A 25,207-nucleotide genomic window follows, 5' to 3' on the forward strand; every position below is an offset into this window, starting at 1 on the left:
CTTCTGCAAACACCAGCATCTCCCAGCGCTGTCTGAACAGCGGCTCCTATCATCCATTGTTCGATGATTAAAAATAATCTTTTCTTATGCTAATAGTTTTATAAAAAAAAAAGCAAGCGCATTCTGGCAAGAGCACTTATTTATGCAAATGAACTGAGTCATGTTGGGATTGATTGATTCGATGATTATGAATAGTTATGACAGGAGGATATATCATTTACGAAAGGCCTGAAACATTTCTTCTGCTGTGGAGGTGGATGCTAATAAACATCACAGCGGTTACAAGCAAATGTATAATTGATCAACAGCTAGATTAGAGTCAGATGAACACCTTTCCAGGAGAAGACGCGTTTCACCATGAGAACGTGTGTGTGAACGCCGAGCCGATGTGTAATGAACCTGACCGTTTCTACTCTTAATTACGATAATGCACTGGCTTCCGTTTCTAACCGCCACCTCTGGCACTGATATTCCTCTGAAAATCTGCCTTTGCACTGCACCCCCACCTCCACTAATTTAAAGGGGAAGGAGCCTCTGGCAGAAAATGCAAAGAAAAGAGTGATTTTTTTTTCTGCTCTTTCGCTATTTCGCGCCTCTCTTTGGCTTTGTTTGGATCTGTGGGCTGCGGAGCTGCTGGGAGACAGAGTTAAAAGGATGCGGCTCGACTTCTGAGGGAGAGAACTGACAGGCCCATCCGGAGCTCCATCCAGCGCGCATCGCACTGTTCTATCACGGTGGTTTGTCTCATTACAGCCTCAACTGTCAAGCCACTATTCCTCTGGCACCCTCCCCACCGCCATGCACCGAATTGGGGGGGGGGGGGATAAAGAGGGGAGAGAGAGAGACATAAAAAGAAGAGAGAGCAATAAAAAGGAGAGACATAAAAGGAGAGAGAGAGAGAGAGAAGGAGATAGAGAGCGAGACATGAGAGAGAGAGAAAAGGAGAGAGAGACAAAAAGGACAGCGAGAGAGAGACAAAAAGAAGAGACATAAAAGGAAAGAGAGAGGGAGAGACACATAAAAAGGAGAGAGGGACAGCAAAAGAGAGAGACATAAAAAGGAGAGAGCAATAAAGAGGAGAGAGAGACATAAAAGGAGAGAGAGATAGCAAGAGAGATAAAAAGGAGAGAGAGACAGACAAAAAGGAGAGAGAAAGAGAGCAAGAGAGACATAAAAAGGAGAGAGTGAGAGAGAGCGAGAGAGAGAGACATAAAAAGGAGAGTGAGGGAGAGAGAGGCAAAAAGGGGGGGCAAGAGGGGGGAGAGAGAGATAAACAGGAGAGAGAGAGCATGGGAGCACAAGGGGACTTTATTGTCCCCCGAGGGAGACACAGAGCCAGGTCTCCAAGCCTCTGGGTGAATTTAACCTCACAAATTTCACATTCAGCCTACACACACACACACACACACACACACACACACACACACACACACACACACCTTTCAGTTAAATACAACTGCAAATCAAACCTTGTGAAAAAAACAGCTTTGTATTTTTCCCTATGAAGAAATGATGCTATAAAGGAAGAGGACTCTCTTGGTGTTAAATGTAAAAGTAAACGTAAACCTAACAGCTTTGTTCATCCACATGATTTCAGGTCCTACAGAAAGCAGAAGTGTGTGAGCATGACGGCGCGAGTGTCCCTCTGCATGGACCAACAGAGACCCATAAGACACATGTAACAGTCCTAATAAAGGGAATTGTGGGAAGGGACACAGTCCTGGACCAGGACTTCACTGGTCTGATCTGCAGAGGGTGCTGTGGGCTTGGATCACATTTTTTTTTTATTTATCTGCCATTTCTGAGTGCTGTTTAGTTGTAAAAGAGAAGCGAGACAAGCATACGGTGTGGTGCGAGAAAAGCAAACGCGTCGTTTATTCACTATAATGCTGACTCGGACTTTCTCTGGGCGTGGAATGAGGTTTGGTAAACACACGTCAGGTATGAAAACGTAACTGCAGGAGTCTGAGGAAACAATAGAAATATAACTCTATACCAGTGCTGTTAAATGGAAATCCATCTTTATTGAACTCAAAGTGGAGACCGAGATGATCCTCATGTACAGACGAGCATCATGACTTCACAACACGTGCTGCCCTAGACGGAGTGTCTGGCGTTAAAAGGCTAATTTTCTCTCGCGTGTTTTTTTTTTCTTTCGTTCCCCTCCCTCTGCCACACATTTACACTTCTTTCCACTCCTGATCACTGGCTGTAGCTCGAACTCATGCATGAGGAGATGTGGCACAGGGGTCAAGGCAACAGGAAGGCCTTAAGTGCTCAATGAAATGGATACAGATCCTGAAAACGCTTTGCTCCCAACTGGCCCTGGGGGCAGGCGGGAAGTCGCGCTTTATAACAGACACATGGTTCTGCTCACAGCGAGGCCTAATGAAACATACCAACCTGCTCTGGAGCCGGTCCACTGTACCTGATATCTTTTCTGAGCTTTTACAGAGAAGAGAAAGCACGGCTTTCCACTGTACCGTCTCGATTTTTTATTTATTTATTTATTTATTTTTTACAGAAAGAGAGACAGAGAGAGAGAGAGAGACTGCACTAAAAATAGAAAGCGGATAGAGAGAGAAGGAGTGCTCACCTAGAGAGTGTGCAGCGGTGGTTTTGGAGCTGAAGAAGCGGCCCAAACCCAGGTCGCCTAGTTTCACCACTCCGGTAGCAGTGATGAAGACGTTGGCCGGTTTAATATCTTTAAAAATAAACAAAGATAAATGGAACAGCTTATGGCGCAGCACGGAAAAGAAACGTGGCCTATACAAACCTAAATCAGGAAAAGGAAGCAGGCACAGGATATAAATCACCTTTAATAGACTAGGAGAGCAGTGTTGGACATCTCATTTTAAGGGCATTGTGTGTGCGTGTGCGCGCGCGCGTGTGTGTGTGTGTGTGTGTGTGTGTGTGTGTGTGTGTGTGTGTGTGTGCGCGTGTGCGAGACATTATCAGAACCATATGCTTGTAGGCACACTGTACCATTTCAAGTTTAACACCTCAGGACATGAGGCATCACAGCAATAACAAACACACGGACGTATGTTTAGATGCGGAGGTGTGATCCGGAGAAATCGACATGAACAGAGTGGCTCAGGTGTGTGAAATGGTGTGCATGTACAGGTGGTGAACTCTCGACAGAGCACAAGTCAAGATCAGTGTATAGTTCGCATACAGGTTCCCAAAGAGTGTGCATACGCCTGAGTGTGCGCAGATTCTCAGCAAACACTGTCAAAATAAAAACATGCATTCAGGACATCACGCAAACAACTGTGGATCACGATTCATACTCGATTTCCCTCATCAAATAAAAGCAACTTGTGGTTAACCCTCTGGGGCCGAGAGCTTCGAGAGAGAGAGATTCAGAATGAGTAGGTCATGTGTTTAGATAAATATCTTTGCCCGTTTTTATCATACAAGCCTGATAAATATATTGACAGAAACTTTATACTTTCCTATGCGCTCCCTGCCAAATAATATTATAGTTTTAAAATTACCTAAATTAGATGAAACATAAAACTTGTCCCTTTACTCAGTCACACCGGAGTCGGAGCGCTGAGCGCACAATTATGCATTCATAAAAGACTGTTCACATGGTAACGGCATGATCATCACTTTCACTCTTTTGGTTTCGATTGGTTTCTCTTTCGCCGTGGGAACGCCCACCGTAAACAGGTCAGCCATAGTTTAGACTCCCTGTTTGGAGGTCAAATTTGTTACGAGATGGAACAGCGATTTGATGCTCAGGAGGCACTTCGGATGATTCGGGACAGGGATTCAATTCAGTCTTGAGAACTACAACCCTGATGATGAGCGGTGTCATTTTGAACTTCGACTCGATCCAGCCGAAAATCAACTCGAGTAAGTGTAAATATTTCTTCTCTTTCTTATGAGCATATCGGTTGATATGCATGCGCTGTAGTGCATAATCTTTGCATGCTTCTTGAGTAAATAAAACATGCACCGGCGCTTGTTTGCTCTCTTTTCTTCTTCGTCTTTTTCTGGTACTAATGATTTTGGTATGCTCTGATGTTGTCAATTTCAACAAATCTAAGCAATATTTTTCAGTCATATGACTTTTATGTATTCAGCACAAGTTCAGCTACAATAATATCTCTGTAGTATGTATGTCAGGATCGTACTTTTTAAAAAATACTAGATAAATTAAGCTGGTGTAAAAAGCAGTTTTAGAACTGTGTTGGAATGTGTGGAAAAACATAACCTTACCCATTGTGACAAACCGTTTTGGTCACTTGACCTGATGGGATTAAGAGTAGGCAGTGGGAGGGGTTTTCACTCTTCTCAATGAATGGAATGGAATTTTTTTACTCTTTTCATTGTATACTCCTCCCACTGCCAACCCTTTATCCCAAAACAATAGGACATAATTTTTTTGATGGCCAGTTAATTATCCAAATCATTGGAGCAGATTTAAGTTTTTGTGCTTGATCCATTCCTAAGACTGAACGGAATCACCGCAAGTGATCAAAACGGTGCGTCACAATGGGTAAGGTCATGTTTTTTCACACATTCCAACACAGTTCTAAAACTGCTTTTTACAACATCTTCATTTATCTGTTATTTTTTTAAAAGTACAATCAAGACATACGGTATGTACTACAGAGATATTACTGTAGCTGAACTTGTGCTGAATCAAAAAAAGTCATATGACTTTGAAAATACTGCTTAGATTTGTTGAAAGTGACAACAAAATCAGAGCATGCCAAAATCATTAGAGTGCCAGAAAATACCCTCAGACCCCAGAGGATTAAATAAAAAAAAAGAAAATTCTAATTATGATCTCCAAACTGAAAGAAAATATTAATTCATTAATATCAACAGCAAGCATGCCATCCTGTGGGTTTATTTTTGAATTTTTGCCTGTCAACATTAAATTACATATAACTATATAATTATCAGTTAGTAATCAATCAATCAAGCTGTACGTTCAGGATAGAAAGTGTTCATGTGAACATCTCAATCTGAATTGACAGAGGCAAAGCCGAGTGAAATTTCTTTCCAAATGAACGAGATGAGTAATCCTGTTAATAATCTGTTAAATACAATAATAATAATAATAATAATAATAATAATAATAATAATAATAATAAATTAAACATTTGCTTTCACTATCAAAATCAGCAAATCCTGCTGCAACAAAACAGTTGAAAAACAAACAAACAAAAAACCCACAGTTCATGCTTTAGATTGGACAGGCAGTAGGATGGACACCAAACATTTAGAAGCAGGTGCAGGATGTTGATTGGCCCCAGTAAAGTTCAACATTTCCTATTTGCCAGAAATTCAGGATGGATGCTGAACATGCACATGGTAAACTAAGGGTAAAAACCTTTAATTATTGTGTTCATTTAAAAAGAAATAAGCTCTTTAAACTGTGCACTAGTCAATTTTTTATTTTGTACTTTTACAAATGATCTGGAAAATACATCTAAAATGAGTTTTAAATTATTATTATTATTATTATATGGTGTAGAAATTTTGCTCCAGTCTGGTCTTTGTCATTTATTGACAACTTTATAGCCACCCCCTAACGCCCCTTTGCTCCGCCCCATCTCATTCTGAAATTTGCAAGTGTAAGAACCTTCTTTATGATAAAGAAACTCAGGAGAGCAAAACCAATACATGACCATTCTCATAAATCAGTACAAGCAGATATTTCTGTTTATAGCAAACATTTTACGTCTTTACAGCATCCCAGTTCCTGAATGTCAGACAAATATTCTGAGAAAATTTCTTGCTTTAAAACTGCTTAGCAACAATGCCCACAAATTCTTCTCACTTTTCCATTTAATGATTACACTTTGGATGACTTTTTTTTTCTTTTTCAGACGGAAATAATTATGAGCTCGTTAACAACACAAATAACGCAAATAAAAAAAGCTGAACATGCTCACCAGACTCGCACACTTTTCATTTTTATGGCGGCGTTGGTGCTAAACCTCGCTCCAGGCATGCACAGAACTTCAGATCAGATTACACGTGACGTGCAATGAAATAAAAACTGCCTACAGAGTGTTCGGATTAGGACGCGTTTAAACTGGTTCAGAATCTGCAGTTTAAATGAATTACTTGGGAATCGGGTAAAATCTTTACATGTAAACATTCGCACTCAGAGCCAGACGGACTTTTAGGTAGCGTGTAATCGACACCTCTTTCAACATACAGGACTGTGCAAAAGTCTAAGCGCCCCATTTTTTCATACAAACTTTGTTACAGATTTCAATTTTATGACTTCTACATTATCGAATCACAACATTACAAAAACATTTTAGTGTTCCAAACGTTCATTCATTTTCCAGCACTAAATTAAATGTTACAGAAAAGAAAAATGTTTGTAATACTGTATATCTGAGCAGTATTGAGTATTGAGAGAGCACTTTTCAGATTAAAAAAGAAAACATAATGAAGGCTGCTGGGTTTTGGTGCAAAATGAAGAAGTGAGTGTGACAGTCAAAGTGTCCAGAAGAACTGGGGCTGGTTCTGGAAGATGCTCAGTAAAACCTACAGCTCATTTCCTTATCAAACTGCACTCATTGGACCTGAGACTAAACCAAAGGGTCATCTCACACCAAATATCGACTTTGTTATATTGATTTATTATGGCTTACTGATTACTGTTTATAGTATTTTTGTAATATTAAAACATTTCATTTCATTATTTTTAAGCCGTTTTCGGTCTCCAGCATTTCTTTACATGTGCCTAAGACTTTTGCACAGTACTGTATATGTTTGTGATATTTAAGCATTTCACTCAGCATTTAAGCAGGATAGCAACACTGCTTGTGTGTATTAGGTATGTATGTATGTATGTATGTATGCATGTACGTACGTACGTACATACAGGTATGTATGTATGTATACCTCTGTGCATTACACGTCGGGAGTGCATGTGCTCCAGTGCACTGCACAGCTGAACAAAGTACTTCCATACAGTCTTTTCAGGGATCAGCCTCCTCTGTTTCTTGAAATGCTGCAAAAGGAAGACAAATAAACGTAAAATAAAAGGCAAGGACTCATTTAGGCTTTATATCAAAAAGCATCTGTAATGAAGCATCCTCAAGAATGACACGTAAAAATTATTTTTTTTTAAAAAAGGTTCACCTTTAATTATGCTATGTTATGGGCATTTAGCAGACTCTCTTATACTGAGTGATGTACAACATACCGTATGCAGAGCAGCTTACAGAGCAGCTTACAGAGCAGGTGGGGGTTGTAGTCAGGTGGTATTTGTTTATATTTGGAGGCTACTTTGCAAAATTTGCCAAGTCTTGTTTTTGGTAATAATATACAAGTTCAGATATAAATTCATAAATATGGACTTGTTCTAATGTTTGTAGGCTGCTGTTTCATAGTTAATTATGCAGGGGAACTTTGCGCATAAAAAGAGCCCTGAAACCACATATACCACAATTGGTATAAAAGTATTACATCATTAGTATGCAATTATTACAACCCCGATTCCAAAAAAGTTGGGACAAAGTACAAATTGTAAATAAAAACGGAATGCAATGATGTGGAAGTTTCAAAATTCCATATTTTATTCAGAATAGAACATAGATGACATATCAAATGTTTAAACTGAGAAAATATATCATTTAAAGAGAAAAATTAGGTGATTTTTAAATTTCATGACAACAACACATCTCAAAAAAGTTGGGACAAGGCCATGTTTACCACTGTGAGACATCCCCTTTCCTCTTTACAACAGTCTGTAAACGTCTGGGGACTGAGGAGACAAGTTGCTCAAGTTTAGGTATAGGAATGTTAACCCATTCTGTCTAATGTAGGATTCTAGTTGCTCAACTGTCTTAGGTCTTTTTTGTCGTATCTTCCGTTTTATGATGCGCCAAATGTTTTCTATGGGTGAAAGATCTGGACTGCAGGCTGGCCAGTTCAGTACCCGGACTCTTCTTCTACGCAGCCATGATGCTGTAATTGATGCAGTATGTGGTTTGGCATTGTCATGTTGGAAAATGCAAGGCCTTCCCCGAAAGAGACGTTGTCTGGATGGGAGCATATGTTGCTCTAGAACCTGGATATACCTTTCAGCATTGACGGTGTCTTTCCAGATGTGTAAGCTGCCCATGCCACACGCACTAATGCAACCCCATACCATCAGAGATGCAGGCTTCTGAACTGAGTGCTGATAACAACTTGGGTCGTCCTTCTCCTCTTTAGTCCGAATGACACAGCGTCCCTGATTTCCATAAAGAACTTCAAATTTTGATTCGTCTGACCACAGAACAGTTTTCCATTTTGCCACAGTCCATTTTAAATGAGCCTTGGCCCAGAGAAGACGTCTGCGCTTCTGGATCGTGTTTAGATACGGCTTCTTCTCTGAACTACAGAGTTTTAGCTGGCAACGGCGGATGGCACGGTGAATTGTGTTCACAGATAATGTTCTCTGGAAATATTCCTGAGCCCATTTTGTGATTTCCAATACAGAAGCATGCCTGTATGTGATGCAGTGCCGTCTAAGGGCCCGAAGATCACGGGCACCCAGTATGGTTTTCCGGCCTTGACCCTTACACACAGAGATTCTTCCAGATTCTCTGAATCTTTTGATGATATTATGCACTGTAGATGATGATGTGTTCAAACTCTTTGCAATTTTACACTGTCGGACTCCTTTCTGATATTGCTCCACTATTTGTCGGCGCAGAATTAGGGGGATTGGTGATCCTCTTCCCATCTTTACTTCTGAGAGCTGCTGCCACTCCAAGATGCTCTTTTTATACCAAGTCATGTTAATGACCTATTGCCAATTGACCTAATGAGTTGCAATTTGGTCCTCCAGCTGTTCCTTTTTTGTACCTTTAACTTTTCCAGCCTCTTATTGCCCCTGTCCCAACTTTTTTGAGATGTGTTGCTGTCATGAAATTTCAAATGAGCCAATATTTGGCATGAAATTTCAAAATGTCTCACTTTCGACATTTGATATGTTGTCTATGTTCTATTGTGAATACAATATCAGTTTTTGAGATTTGTAAATTATTGCATTCTGTTTTTATTCACAATTTGTACTTTGTCCCAACTTTTTGGAACCAGGGTTGTATAACCATAATAGGTGTTATTTGTGGCACACGACCTTTTTACTCCGATCAAAAGCATGGTTCATACATTAGATACCCATTTAACCCTAAAAGGACCTAAACTACTGAGTGTAGAGATGAAAGTGGAGCAAAGAAAAAAAACCCTGAAAGTCAAACTAAGATGGGGGGGAAGGCAGGCAACGTCCCCCGAAAATATTATAACAACACGCAAAACCCTGCATCCTAGTGCATTTTAGTACTTATTTTCACTAAAACAAGTTATAACTTTTAAGCCTTTTTCTTTCATGTACATTAATGATTAACATGTCAAAAATATCAAATTTAATTCCCCTAGTTAATGAGTAATTTTCAGGAGTGCATTTAGAAAACGCGGTGATTTTCCTGGCTACACAGTTCATTACTTTGAAAAAAAATCAGACAGTTGAAGGTAAACTCAGCAAAATCCCTAAACAGTACTGTTAAAAAGTAAAGGTCTGTTAGAGTTTCTAAAGCTTTCAGGTTTCAGTGTTGGGGACATTGAGCCTCGTTTATCAATCTTTTAGTCGAGTTGTGCGTTTGCAGAAGCTAAAGTGAACTAAAAATTTCCAATTCATATTTACGCGAGTTGAAGCCAATTGTTTACATTAGCTCGTATTGTCTGTAAATTTAAACACACCAATGAATACCAAATTTCTCATGTAAATCAGGGGCGTAGGGTGTGTGTGTGTGTGTGTGTGTGTGTGTGTGTGTGTGTGTGTGTGTGTGTGTGATACACTGACTGGCAGCCTGAGCACATTATGTAACAAAAAAAAAAAAATTACCATTGCTAGTTTTAGGCAGCTTAGAAACCGGCTCTTCCATTATTGCTGTTTCTTCCACGTTTTCTTGATGTTGTGTTCTAGAAACAGCACTAAAACTTAGCTTCGAAACCACAAAATGCAACTTTGATGGAAAAAAATGTATAATAAATTGCTTACCTCTCTTCACGTCGAAAGAAGGAAAGTTTTGCTTGTTTTGACGTGGCGAATTATTAACACAAGAGAAAATACTCGTAATTCGCAACTAAAAATACTGCAGCTACACTGGCAGCTTGAACATGCTTTCTAGTGCGATTGTGTTGCGCTTGCACAGAACGGTGCCAGTCCTGTGCGCCTTAGCACGTGTACCTGAAGGCGCACCTTGGGTGCCCGCGCCTAACGAGCTCCGGCACACGCACCGTTAACAAAGAACACCTGTCTTTAATCAATGAACTATGTTTGGGCCATTTAAGGACCGCGCCCAGGCAAGGACGATGCGAAGTATTACGCCGCGTCTAGGAACACAAAAAATCCGAAAAATAAATTTCTCCATTCGGAAAACCGGAGATTTTCAAGAGTTTTGTCAAATATCCAGATTTCCGGGTATTTCATCATTAGCGGAAAAAATCCGGAGGAATTTTCATGAAAATCTAAAAATCCAGAATTCCGGGAAAATCCGGAACACTTTCATGACTATGAATGGGATCAGTTAGAACCTCAGAGGTAGTGTGGTGTGGTGTGCCACTCAGTCTATTCAACTGACATAACTTTTTGCTTTTAGGAGTTTGTTACTCTATAGATTCTTTATCTAAAAGTATGTTTGTTTCAAGATTGATGAAAAAAGTGTTGAACAAGGTGACCGATTTTCTGTTGGGGTCCCATAACTCTGTGAGATTTGTTGCAAAAACATTTCAGCAAGAAATGGGCCTTTTCCACTACCCTTTTTCAGCTCACTTCAGCCCGACACGGCTCGCGTTTCGACTACCTCAGAGCAGCACGACTGAGCTCACTTCAGCCTTACTCAGCACCCAAAACTCGCACCGTTTTGGAGTGGAGCTGAAGTGAGCCCAGCCGAGCCGAGTGGGGCTAGGGGCGTGAGGAGACACTCCCCTGTGCACTGATTGGTGAGGAGGAGTGTCCTCACATGCCCACACACGCCCCGCGAGCACGCTGGGATCTGTAAACACCGTAAACCCGGAAGAAGAAGAATTACGACAAGGAAGAAGAAGAAGATCAGAAAATTAGAAGATGGAAAACCAACCCAAGCGAGGAAAGGCCAGCCAGTGGTCCAACACTAACGACTCCATGTCCTCCATGTTTATTGTTTACTATCCGGGTCGTGAGACTACCGCTTAAAAGGACACTGATGTCATTGTTTGCGCCGCCGAACGACATCACGTGACATCCACCCACTTTCACTAACTCCACCCAATGTGTCCACCCACTTCCAGCCAGCACGGTTCAGCGCGGTTGTAGTCGAAATGCAACCCCAACAGCCCCACTCAGCACCGCACGGCTCAGCCCAACTCAGCCGCGTTGGTAGTGGAAAAGCCCCATTAGTCGCTTCTTTGTGTGTCTGCCTTTGCCTATCTGTATATGTGCATGCTTGTCTCAGATGTCTGCCATAATTAAGAATATAACTCTTTCTTACAAATTGTAGATAACTAGTGAACCTGTTAGTTATAGAGTTACTGAAATGTCTGATGCTTATCTGTCCATACACTCTCCATACACAACCACAACAGATTCCTCATCCTTACACCTATCCTGTAAATATGCTTGGTGCTAATATGCTAATGCTTAATAACAATGTGTCCACATACCAACTCTTCAACAAAAAGCTGGGATAAGTGATTCCTTATTTGAATAAAAGATTTTATACGACAAAATTTGAAACCTGCACATGTCAAATATAATATTTCAAATTAGAAGTATCATTCGTTTTTTACTTATTCATTAATATGGAATATCAAATGATGAGTTCATTGTGTCATAAACGTGGCCACATTTGAAGGTAGCTTAATATGCATGCTCTTAGAAAATGCTCATTCTGCTTTATTTCTGGTCATAACGTGTGTTACCAATATCACATAATATGTGTTACTTTTATCTTCATGTTTTGTGTTTGAATCCTTAGGCAAAGTGTTACTTCTTGATGTAGTTTGAACATAAAAAACCAAACTGCTAGCAGTATCACAGAAATTTCTAAAATGAGAGATTGTGAGCTGAGTTCCAGAATGTAGATAAGCTCAAGTTCTGTAGCAATAGTATAAAATATTTCTGGCTTTTTTATGTTCTCTATGTACTTAAATGTCTCATTTTAAACTTAACTTGATAATATCATGTGAATATATGATTTCTATTCACATAAAGTTAGTAAACGGGTAATTAAAAAAATACAGATGTTATAATGGATTTAAGTGATACGAATATATGGTTGGAGTTTTTTTACGTTTTAACATGCGATATTTAGCATTTCCTTTTTTTGGTGAAAATGGTGATTGCCGACATTACAACAAGTAAAAATAATTTGTTTGGGATGTAATAAAAGGTTAATACTGAGAAACCAGACTTGCAAATTTTGCAAAGTAGGTTACATATGCTCCCTGACTATTAGGTGCCTTGCTCAAGGGCACTTCAGACATTCCTGCTGGTCCAGGGCATCAAACTGGCAACCTTTTGGTCCCAAAGCTGCTTCGCTAACCATTAGGCCATGGCTTCGCCCATTTCAAATTGGATTGTTTTCTTTTTTCAGTATAACCATGTGCAACAGCACCACCAGTGCTCATTACACAGAATGGAATGAAGAGGCAAGTCTGGAGCTGAGTTCTTTCTAGCTCAGACTGTCGATTCATGCAGGCCGTCTGTTGTGGCTGTGTCGAGAGCTTTCATTTCCATTTGAGCCGATAAAGATTTCAGCCCTATACAAAATTATAACTGATATAATAATTTATAATTATAGAACACTAGATACACACAATAAGGCCAAAAGTTTGTGGACACCTGACCATCACACTCACATGTTCTGGTTGAACATCCCATTCCAGATCAAGTACCCCTTTCCTGTTATAATAACCCCCACTCTTCCGTAAAGTCTTTCCCCGAGATTTTGGAATGTGGCTGTCGGGATTTGTATTCCAGAGCATTCCTGAGATGTTCAGCAAGGAGGTCTGGGGTGCTTCAGGGGTGGTCAGTGTTCCAGTTCATCCCAAAAGGATGTTCAGTTGGGTTGAGGTCACAAACTGTGCAGGATGCTCGAGTTCTTCTAGTTCTTGGCACACCAGTGTCTTCATGGAGCGCTTTGTGAGCGGGGGCACTGTCGTGCTGAAACAGGTTTGGGCCTCTTCGTTCCAGTGAAGGGAAATTGCAATACGACAGCACAGAAAGACATTCTATACAATTGTGTGCTTTGTGGTAAGCTTGGAAAAGAACCACATAGGCGTGCGATGGTTAAGTGTCCACATACTTCTGGCCATATAGTGTAAATAGACTCTAAATAGGGATTAAAAATATTCAGTATGCTTGACTGGTTTCCATATATGCCACTTGTGTTAAATGTTTTTGTAAAAATGTCCCAGAGTGTCAATCTGTACCATGTAACACATTACCGTTAGTCCTTCCTCATGTACCTCAAGGATAAATAACACCAGTGAGTGGCTTGAGTTCATGCATTGCTAATGGTTACGTTCTATAATTAAAGCGCTGACTCATTGATTCCCCTCTTGTGATAATTTCACCTCTATGTATTGCTCTGACATTGTTCTGTTCCATGTTTGATGGATTGCGTTCCAACATATTAGTACCAGCAAGGTCTACGAACGCACCAAAGTTACTTCCTGCAGTGTTAATGTAAGGCAATGTTTTCCTAAGGCTTCTGAAAGCTCTATGAACATGTGTCATCTAACGTTCTCCTGCTTTTAGCACCACTGTACAACAGAGGTACAGGAGGTCAAAAACCCTGCTTCATTATTAACAAATACGCCTTTTCTTAATAACCTTTTATGAACATTTGTACTCTGTCCATTTGCTTCTCTTTTCAGCAGTCTGTCAAAAGAGCTTAGATTTCTTGTTAAATGTATTTGTACAGCAATTGCACAACAGCACTTCACGTTTTAGATCAGTTTTTGTGTGCTTCTGCCACATTAGAGCTGTGTTACTTCCACTTACAATGAAGTCGCATGCATTCCCGCTGTCTAAATAACGCAATTAGAGCTAGGAAAAACTAAGAGATTACGCAGCCTGATACTAAACGCGATTCATTTCTTATTTCGATTGAAACTGTTACAAATTTGTATCACGATATACCGTTACTTGCCTAGTTATTCACATTCCACTTTGTATTATTCCCATTATGGAAATGGCTTGCTTTGCCGTTCAGTTAAATCATCGAAACGCAGTCCTGAGCTCAGAATACCTTGACCCAAACAAAGCAGGTGGATCTATTCTTCTCCCGTCCTTATTTGCATATCAGAGACTTGTTTGATGTTAATGGGGGAATATGGCGGCCCCGTCGCGCCTTTAACAAGCACATGCACTATTCCCTAAGTGCATGCAAATAAAGGGGTCATTTGATTTTGAATTCAGAAATGTACTGGGGTTTCAGAAGAAGAAAAAAATAAAAATGATCAAGTTTTATATACACACACATTAACGGAGCATCTGGTTTACACACGGCATGTTGTTTAGTCATATTTATTTCATAGTGCACAGTTGAGCCAGTCCAATGCCCCTGATCTTATTTACTAAATAAATAATGTTCATGAACGGACGGATGAACGAGAGGAATCTATTTGTACGCAGCACACTTTACTGGGCCGCAGTAACGGCTCGTGAAGCCTCATAACTGTATGGTGATGTCAATATGTTCAAGCCCTGGTAATACTAATCTCCACTTTCCTCATTTAAGCACCCCTGTGTGTCAGACTCTGGTGAGTGGTGCAGGGTGAAGTGCACTTCTGACATGTAGGGAGTTCGTTTGGAAGCACTGTGGGGGATCTCAGGATTGGACTGAAAGGGAAGGGAAAAGGATTTGCATTTTATAGTTGAAGTAATGCTTAGACCAGGCTTTTTTGTGCAAACAACCCCGACTCAACATTATGAATTTTCTCTAACTCCAAGCTTTGGACATTTTATCATGTTCGTAACATCCATATTTATTCTACCCACATTCACTGGATATGAGCAGTCGCATGCTCTGACTGATTGGCTACTCTACTACTAGGATATCAGCTCATATACCATGAGTAGAGAAAAACAAAATGGCGGCGCGTGTTGCTGAACCAACCGAGGATGAAATAAAAAATACAAAAAAGGCAACAAAATATGGAATGAAAGTATTTCATTCCATATTTCATTCCAGATGGTAAGAATGTATCTTTTTTATTTTTCAAGAATTATAATTATTAGCACATTTTTCACAAATTGCTCCTGTCATTTCGTCGGATTGTTTACGTTCTAAGCGGAAATGATTTTGTCGGACGTTTTGTATAAAGATTTTATTAATTGAATTTGCAAAAAATACAAATAAAAATGCTCTGTTTCTCAAAATCCAGTAAATGTGGATCGAGTAGAACAGTTATTCCACTCAATCTCGTCATACATCGCTTATAGCTATCAGCTCATGTGCAACTTAATTTTGTGGAATAACTGTTGTGACTGAAACAATTGCCGCTTTTCCACTACAAACGCGGCTGAGTCGGGCTGAGCCGTGCCGTGCTGAGTTGGGCTGAGTCGAGCTGAGCGGGGCTATTGAAGCTGCATTTCGACTACAACCGCGCTGAACCGTGCTGGCTGGAAGTGGGTGGACACATTGGGTGGAGTTAGCGAAAGTGGGTGGACGTCATGTGATGTCGTTAAGCAGCGCAAACAGTGACATCAGTGATCTTTTAAGCGGTAGTCTCATGACCCGAATAGTAAACAATAAACATGGAGACATGGAGTCATTAGTGTTGCTGGTCTTGGTGCTGTGGCTTGTTGTCACCGACAACGCCAACAGATACTGGCAAGAGCGTATAGATGAGGCGAGGTGCATAAGGCTTCAGAAATTCTCATAATTCGTAATTCTTCTTCTTCCGGGTTTACGGTGTTTACAGATCCCAGCGTGCTCGCGGGGCGTGTGTGGGCATGTGAGGACACTCCTCCTCACCAATCAGTGCACAGGGGAGTGTCTGCTCACGCCCCCAGCCTCACTCGGCTCGCTTTGGCTCGCTTCAGCCCCACTCCAAAACGGTGCGAGTTTTAGGGGCTAAGCAGGGCTGAAGCGAGCCGAGTCGTGCTGTTCTTTGGTAGTCGAAACGCGAGCCGTGTCGGGCTGAAGTGAGCTGAAGCGAGCTGAAGTGAGCTGAAAAAGGGTAGTGGAAAAGGGCCAATAGATGAATATTCGTCGCACTGACATCGCAGTCTAGTGAGAAATGTTGTGTTGACGTATGAAAATAATCCACGCCAAAGTGGTGTGCTGTGAAACTCGGCGCATACTTAGTGTATCGTTCCTACATTTATAAGATTTAAAAGCAAGATTCGCTCAACACGTGAGACTCTAAAACACCTCTGTCCACCAGGTTTGCAAGTCAAACTGCAAAATGTTTCGCAATTTTATACACAGCGATATTAAAACACACGAAAGTGCACTTAAAACGTTCCGCCGCCGTGGTTTTGATTGTTGTCATGAGCTGTGTTCAGGATCGTGAATGCAACCTAAAATAACTCGTAGACTACTCATTTCGTCGTGGCTTGTCAGAATGCGAGTCCGAGTAACATTTTAAAATGTTGGAGCATGAAACTTTTCTTCAATGTTTCTAATATTAACTTGTAAAATTCAGTAAATTAATGCAATAAAAGAACACAATATGAGTTTCTATTGCAATCCCATTTCTAAATCAATGTGGTCACAACCCCTTTGAGAAAACCTGGATTAAATGTTTTGTATGTTTTAGTATGAGAAGTTTGCAGGCTTTACTATGCTAGGAGAAGCCATGGCCTAATGGTTAGAGAAGCTGCTTTGAAACCAAAAGGTTGCTGGGTCGATTCCCTGGACTAGCAGGAATGGCTGACGTGCCCTTGAGCAAGGCACTTAACCCCTTACTGTTACTCTGAGTATGTTGTACATCACTCTGGATAAGAGTGTCTGTGAAACGCTTGTAATGTAATGCTGGAAGTTTTCCAGTTTGCGTGCATTTTATCAGCGTGCAAGACTTTCGAACTGTTGGTCGAGTTTGAATCCAAGAGAAACTGATACATCTGTTTTTTGGGGGTTTTTTTTCCAAATGGTTTGCTTTTAGTCTGAACATAATTTTAAAAAAATCATTAGCTGAGGGCTTTGGGACGGGTTTTACAAGGTTTAAAGCATTTACTGGTCAGAAATATGCACTTAACGTACTGAGCGGTGGGAAGGTCCAATTCACACAGACTAAATACCACACCCTTTCTGTTCACAGCCCAATGATAAACTCGATTCATACAAACGATAAAAAGATGCTGAGATGGCCCTGATTGCACGGTTCTGTTTATTTCACACTAAAGCTCTTTACAGCATGAGCACACTTCAGTATTCTCGATTAAATCCAGATCCATGCCCTGCATGAAGGAAACGGGCTGTTACACTTACCGTTTTGAGCCATCAATGACGCCCGCTCGTTCCTTTCACGTTCTAGTGCTGAGAATGTAAACATTCAGGGAGAAAGTGCTGACGCATGGCCGTACCTTTATCATACGCGAGAGGTCCCCAGCATCCGCCAGCTCCAGCACTATATTTAGCTCGTTCTCCTCGATGAATGATGCGTGATATTTAATTACGTTGGGGTGATTGAGTTGCTGAAAGACAGACAAGCAGGATGATTCAGAGAGAGAGAGAGAGAGAGAGAGAGAGCATGAAATCAGCGAATGTTAAAAATTCACCAAAAATGGACTTTATTCACAACAGAAAACCCTGCGATATTAAATTAAGACGCAAACAAAAAAGAAGTTCGACTCGTTGCATGACGTTTCAATGCACGGCTGATGCTAACGTGGCAAGCCAGACAGCAGCAGAGCATAGCGTAATCTCCGTCCTCCATTTCTTTTTCCTGTTGGTTAGTCAATAAAGCAGAAGCAACGGCGAGGATGACAGAAACAGACAGGAAGCATAAAGAAAGAGTTCTTTTTTTTTTTAAGTGCAAGAAAGGGAAGAGAAAGAACAGGCCACTTTCAAGCCACGGAGAGCAAGCCAGGCCAGTGACGCGGCACAGAGCGTTATTAAAAAAATCTTCCTGCTCCAAGCTGATATATATGCTCATTTCCATCACAGTACATTTATTAGATGTATTTATGGATCACCCAGGAGCAGCTGGAGCATCGTCCTGCAGCGCTGTGTTTCCTTGAATCATGCTGAGAGCTGTAATTTCACCATCGTCTCGAAAACGTCTTGTTTACGACTCGGTGTTTATGGGGATACGGTTTTTACATCATGGTCATTCGGATATTTGAAGATCTCGCGCCCAGGTTAGGGACGTTCTCAGAAAATGTGACAAATTCAGTTTCAAAAACACGAAGTTTGGGTTTTTTTTCCTTTCTCTAAAACCATTAATCCTGGCCTTCTATTATACATTTATTTTAAGAAAGAATTTAACAGAGCAGTAAAAAAAATTATAATTGAGACAACTTGTCTGCATTTGCAAAAATTTTATTTCGCCTAAATAGACCAAAATGTCATTAGCGCCATGTGTCTAAATGAGGATTAGTGAAATTTAAATGAAAATAATGCCTTTGTTTATAATTTATTTTCACTTTTCTTTCTGAAATATTACCTCTATACCTTCACTTTTTATTGTGGAAAATATGATATTTGCTTCAACCGTTTTTGGTGTATAGCCTAAAATATATGTGCAAGAATGTGTACATTCTTGATGTCTTTACCGTTACCCAAATGCTGTAACTCAGGGCTTTGACACTAGAGGGCAGTGCAGCTACATGACAAAGGACCAGGATGTTGAGCAGCCATTTTGAAAAAATCATTGGTGCATGAATGTTGGAATCCAGGATACTGATCAGGTAAATATGAAATTTTGAGATGTCAGGAAAATTAAATGTCTTTGCCGTTACCCACAAATGATAAAAGGTAATGATGCTGCATGTTGAAAAAGTTTAGTTAGCCAAGTAGCAAGTTAGGATGGGATCTCATCTCGTTATCTCTAGCCGCTTTATCCTGTTCTACAGGGTCACAGGCAAGCTGGAACCTATCCCAGCTGACTACGGGCGAAAGGCGGGGTACACCCTGGACAAGTCGCCAGGTCATCACAGGGCTGACACATAGACACAGACAACCATTCACACTCACATTCACACCTACGGTCAATTTAGAGTCAGCAGTTAACCTAACCTGCATGTCTTTGGACTGTGGGGGAAACCAGGGCACCCGGAGGAAATGCATGCGGACACGGGGAGAACGTGCAAACTCCGCACAGAAAGGCCCTCGCCGGCCACGGGGCTCGAACCCGGACCTTCTTGCTGTGAGGCGACAGCGCTAACCACTATACCACCGTGCCGCCGTTAGGATGGGATAATAAACACAATTTGTTTTTCTTTTTTCTGCACTCAGTGACCCAAAAATGTCATGAGATGCCTTTACTGTTACCCCGTGTTGTCTTACAGGGATTGTAACTAAAATTAGCGCATACAATGATTTTAAAAATGTCTTTTCCATTACTCGTCACATTTTCTGAGAATGGCCCTTAGAAATCCTATGTGGACAACACAACATTATCATACTACTACTACTACTAATCTCATCTCATTATCTCTAGCCGCTTTATCCTTCTACAGGGTCGCAGGCAAGCTGGAGCCTATCCCAGCTGACTACGGGCGAAAGGCGGGGTACACCCTGGACAAGTCGCCAGGTCATCACAGGGCTGACACATAGACACAGACAACCATTCACACTCACATTCACACCTACGGTCAATTTAGAGTCACCACTTAACCTAACCTGCATGTCTTTGGACTGTGGGGGAAACCGGAGCACCCGGAGGAAACCCACGCGGACACGGGGAGAACATGCAAACTCCACACAGAAAGGCCCTCGCCGGCCCCGGGGCTCGAACCCAGGACCTTCTTGCTGTGAGGCGACAGCGCTAACCACTACACCACCATGCCGCCCCACTACTACTACTACTACTAATAATAATAATAGATGAAGCTCAATACCTTCAGAAGACACCTCAGCCCAAGAAACACACATTAATACCTTAAATGTTGCTTGGAGTATTTTGTAGATGAACAGAAAAAGGAAGCTGGGTCAGTTTAGCCAGTTTTTCTTATTAGGTTGATTTGTTCACTTGCTCTCTCTCTTTTGTTTTTTCCTTACCTCTCAGTTAGAAGATACGGTTTCTCGTTTTTGCAAAATTACTTTTTCTTTTTTTCATCGAAGGTGCCTTGAAAAAGCCAACAAAAGCAGTGGATGGTTTTTACTTGTGTGACAGGCCATGATGATTAACACGGGAGCGTACTGGACACAGATTCATACCTGAATGGTATCCATCATCTGAAACTTAACAAAAGTCTTCTTTGCACCCCTTGCTTTAGCGGCGACAAAGTGAATTTGTAACGTACAGCAAATCTGCCTGACCAATTCAGTTTAACTCCAAGTACACCACTTTATGCACTACGTCTTCGTGGTTTTAATAACTCAGAAGGCTTTTGGGACAATGCGGAATCAGTGTACCAAATTTCATTAACAGTTCAATGATACAGTAGATGCAGATGGTAGTGCTGTAGTACTTGAGACTGGTCTTGGTCTCGAGACCATTTTTTGAAGGTCTTGGAATCGACTGCATTATTACTCGGTCTTGTCTTGGTCTCGGACAGGGAGGACTCAGGATTTTAGTTTAAGACTAGTCAAGACCACAACTGTGGGGATTTCACTAAATTGCCTGTGCATTGTCTGATTTATTTGTTTACATCATTACTGTGATTGGATGTAAAACTTCCTGCATCAAATGTGACCAATAACGTGACTCATTGCTAATTCGAAATTTTCATTCCTGTTAGCGACTGTCACCCCTCCCCACACCCCTTCACACCCACTGGTCTGGTCCTGGTCTTGACTCAGTCTCGCCCTGCCTTGGTCTTGGTCTTGACTTGATCTCAACCCCTCAAATTCTTGGTCTTGTCTCGGTCTTGATATACTCTGGTCTTGGTCTTGACTTGATCTCAACCCCTCAGAGTCTCAGTCTCAATACATTCTGGTCTTGGTCTTTACTTCATCTCAAACCCTCAAAGTTTCAGTCTCAATACACTTTGGTCTTGGGTCATGTCTCGGTTATGACTCAATCTCATTTTAGGTGGTCTTGACAACACTAGCAGATGGCAGATAGTATAACAAGTTACACCCTTTGGTGCCGTGAAATAAATCAATAAAATTAATAAATAATCCGTACGATGTGAAGTGCTGCTGTAGTAATACCTCAAAAGGAACAAAACACTTGTGGCACAAATAGCCATGTTTATCAAATATGTGCTACGCTAAAACCCGTGAGCCAACTACTACCTATTGAGGTATTTCACTCACGTGACCAAGTCATGTGACGCTGCCATTTTGGACGGCACGGCTCGAATCAGTTTGAATGCGAGGAAGGCGACAAACGAAAAACATAAAAGAAAAAGGAGCGAGATGCAGAAAACACCTTCACTATCCAGCGACGTAGGGCATTTACAGGGTGAGCAGAGGGAGAGGTATTTGCAAAAATTGAGGTAAGCAGGCTTAGAGAACGACGTTTACCTGCTTCCACCAGGATTGTTCACTGACGTACGGAAGTACACGAAGCCCTCGTCTTTACCTGACTTCGGCCCACATGATCTGTATACCTATGTCGTTAAAAACCCATCGCCATACACAGGTATTGATCTGAAAGCGTATACGAGTTTGGATGCCTACAAATATTTTGTGTCAGGCTGGGTAACATGCCTACATCAGCGGGTTGTCCCTGGAGCCGGTGGTCGCCATCTGATTACAGCTAAGGTTTGTTCACATTTTCATTTACTTTCGGTCCTCAGGATAAACAAAATGTTATTAAATGTCATTGAAATAACTTCTTAGTCTGTTGAGACATGGCCCGTTATAAATTAGCTGTTACCAGGCAATGACCAAGAACTGTATTATTAGGGTCGGTGTAGTTGTAGCAGTGTATTAGCAACTAGCTGTTAGCACTAGCTAATGTCAACAACATCGTAGCTAGTATGTTACTGTAGCAATATTTACGTTCAGTCATTTGGATGACTGTTAAAACCTTTCAGTCTCAAGTTTTTCCTTTACTGGATTTACTAGTTTACTGAGCTAGCGCGCTCGGCCAAGCCGGGAGCCATCGCGCGCTCGGCGGCCGAGCCGGGAGCCATCGCGCGCTCAGCGGCCGAGCCGGGAGCCATCGCGCGCTAGCTCAGTAAACTAGTAAATCCAGTAAAGGAAAAACTTGAGACTGAAAGGTTTTAACAGTCATCCAAATGACTGAACGTAAATATTGCTACAGTAACATACTAGCTACTGTTGTTGACATTAGCTAGCTTGCCGTCCAAAATGGTGGACACCGGGGCGTCACGTGACCCTGTGACGTCAGGTGAAATACCTCAATAGCTTTTGAGAATTTATATTTCCTTAATCACCTCAAACCTGGTGTCACATGCAAGCTGTATTAGCTTCACCAAAATAATTTTACTGGGTTTCGCAGAGGGTCAAGTATAAAATAGCTGCCCCTTGTGGTCAAGGTTTGTATAACAAGCTAATTGTTATCTCAATAGCTACAGATTTTTTTCCATACTTTATCCTTCTCGGTGGAGGAAAAAAAGGGGTATGAAATTGTTCTTACACATTTCATTAATTTCCCTTCAGGGCTACTGAACTGCATCCTGGTCGGTATGGGTTAAATGACTGATTTGCTGGAAACAGGACCAACTAAAGTTCACTACTTGGTGGATGAAGTGTGGATGAAGTTTGACAGCTGTAAACGCATACAGATGTCAAAGCCAGTAAGAAGACAAAGGTAATTTTCTCAAAGACAAAGGCTTTTCTCGGTGGTAATCAGCTAATGCTGCTGCTGCACTTACTGGCAAACTAGACCTAGATACCTACCAACATTCAGACACCTCCAGTGTGTGCGTTTCTATTATGTGGTCCATGTATCTTTCTATCTGGGCTTGGGTTCTGTAGCTTGGTTAAGGTTAAGCAGCGAGTTTGCTCTCAGAAATTTAAATCAGGTCTTTGGCCACTTGATGAATTAGTGTTATAGGGTTGCTAAGGAGACCAAGGAGCAAGCACCATGTTCTAGACTCATTTTCCTTCCTTGTTAATACATATATTAATCATATAACTAAAATATACTACCAAACCAGACACTGATTAGCCGAGTCAAATTCCGGTATAAATCCAAATATTTAAGCAGTGAACGACATTTAAAAATGGTTGTTAAAAACGGTAAAATCTCGATGACCACAGGTCTGGACGACTGAGAGACCCTGCTCAAGCTGTCTGTGTGAGCTGATCTGATGAGATGGTGAGACAAAACAGTGCAGTGAGACCCCTCTGATCACCTGGACGCTCATGCTTATTGGACCTGTCGTTAACGTGCTAGTTAGCGTTCGCGTTGGCGCGAGCCGCAGCCTGTCTGAGGCAGTTTGATGAAGGCAAACGCTGCGTTTAAAGGCATGGGAGAACATGTGAGCCAGAGGATGTGCAACATCAAAGGGCACGTGAGGGAGTGCACAGAATTTCCACACTGTTGCTCTCATGCCCCCCTCCTTGCTAAACATTACAGAAAAAAAAAAGATTTGAAAAAAAATTATAGCTTTGGCGTTGAAAAAAAGTCAATCTCAGCCTGGAGGAACGGCATGAAGAAGCGCATGATCTGTACTTGCCTTACACAAGCAGAGAGAAAAGGAAAGAATGGAGAAAACGAGAGAGCTAGCAAGCAAGCGAGAGAGAGAGAGAGCGCACAGTGCGTCTGGTGGTGTAGATCAATTGTTTTCTCTCCCTCTATGTCTAGCCGTTCCTCTGTTATAAGGTCTCAGCAGAGGCGTCTTTAAAACAGCGTAATAGCAGCACATGGCATCGCTCTCTCCCCTCCTCTGGTTTCTTACCTTCAGGAGATCTATCTCTTTGATGCAATCTTGCCGGGCTTTGGCATCCATCAGATCGAATATCTATCAAAAGATCAAAAGAGTAAGAGAGGAGAGAGAAACATGGAAGGCATTAATGGCATTTGGAAGGGGGAAAAAATGGAGAAATAAACAAAAATAAATAAGCGTCAATGTAGCAGGGAGGTAAAAGGTGGCATGGGTAAAAAGGTGGTATTGAGTCATGCCATGGTGGTGGAGCAGCATGCCAATGTGACCACCCAAAACGCCTGCTTCAGCCAATCGCAACAGGGACAGCAGGGTCACGCTGTCTCTATAACAACACTGAAAAGAAACAGAGCATTTCTAATGTAGCCTAAAGCATAGCAATTGAGACACGATATCTTCGGGGTTTTAATAACTCAGAGGACCTTCGGGATAACCGTGTAGAGTTTAATGGCTCATACACCGATCGGCCATGACATTATGACCACTGAGAGGTGACGTGAATAATACTGATGATCTCATTACAATGGCACCTGTCAAGGGGTGGGATATATTAGGCAGCAAGAAAGAGAACAGTCAGTTCTTGAAGTTGATGTGTTGGAAGCAGGAGAAATGGGCAAGTGATCTGAGCAACTTTGACAGATTGTGATGGCTAGATGACTGGGTCTGATCATCTCCAAAATGGCACATCTTGTAGGGTGTTCCCAGTATGTACTGGTTAGTACCGAACAAAAGTGGTCCAAGGAAGGACAACCCGTTAAAACAGAAAGGTGTCAGCGTTAACCTTTTCAGCAGTTTGTGCTACAGTAGCACTTCTGTGGGATTAGACCATATGGGCTAGCCTTCGTTAGCCTGGGCCCGCCCATCCTAAGCGTGACGCAACACGAGGGCCTGTTGCGAACTTAGTCTGGCCAGGCAAGCTATCTACAGCTCTTCCAAGCTCCCGAAAAATCGGGACCCAATCAACTTTGAGCATCTCCAACGGCCCTGGGTAGAGGCGTGTTCAAGGCACTGACGTAGTAGAACTGCGACCGGAAGCCATAGATTGTTTACAGAATCTATGCCGGAAGCGCTTCATTCACGCTTCCGCATCTATTATGCATAGATGCTGTATTGAAAGCATTCAACGGGAAGTTCTCATTGAAAACGGAGCAAAGAGCAGCCCTGGAGGTATTTATTGAAAGGAAGGACGTTTTCGCCTTGCTCCCGACCGGCTTCGGTAAGAGTTTAATCTACCAGTTAGCCCCGTCGCGTCGCATACGTCAGAGGAAAGAG

At 41.6% G+C, this 25,207-nt stretch overlaps 1 protein-coding gene across 1 annotated transcript in view; it reads right to left on the reverse strand.

Moving 5' to 3' along the window:
* nek7 (NIMA-related kinase 7) overlaps nt 1-25,207 on the reverse strand; it is a 149,403-nt gene that overhangs the window by 44,350 nt on the left and 79,846 nt on the right. Inside the window, exons 4-7 of the mRNA XM_060941791.1 lie at nt 23,951-24,013; nt 17,552-17,662; nt 6,886-6,994; nt 2,597-2,704 (exon numbers count right to left, since the gene is read on the reverse strand). Of these exons, the coding sequence (XP_060797774.1) occupies nt 2,597-2,704; nt 6,886-6,994; nt 17,552-17,662; nt 23,951-24,013 (391 nt within the window). The remainder of the gene's footprint in view (nt 1-2,596; nt 2,705-6,885; nt 6,995-17,551; nt 17,663-23,950; nt 24,014-25,207) is intronic.

The sequence above is a fragment of the Neoarius graeffei genome, chromosome 15 (genome assembly GCF_027579695.1).
Source record: "Neoarius graeffei isolate fNeoGra1 chromosome 15, fNeoGra1.pri, whole genome shotgun sequence".
Lineage (NCBI taxonomy): Eukaryota > Metazoa > Chordata > Actinopteri > Siluriformes > Ariidae > Neoarius > Neoarius graeffei.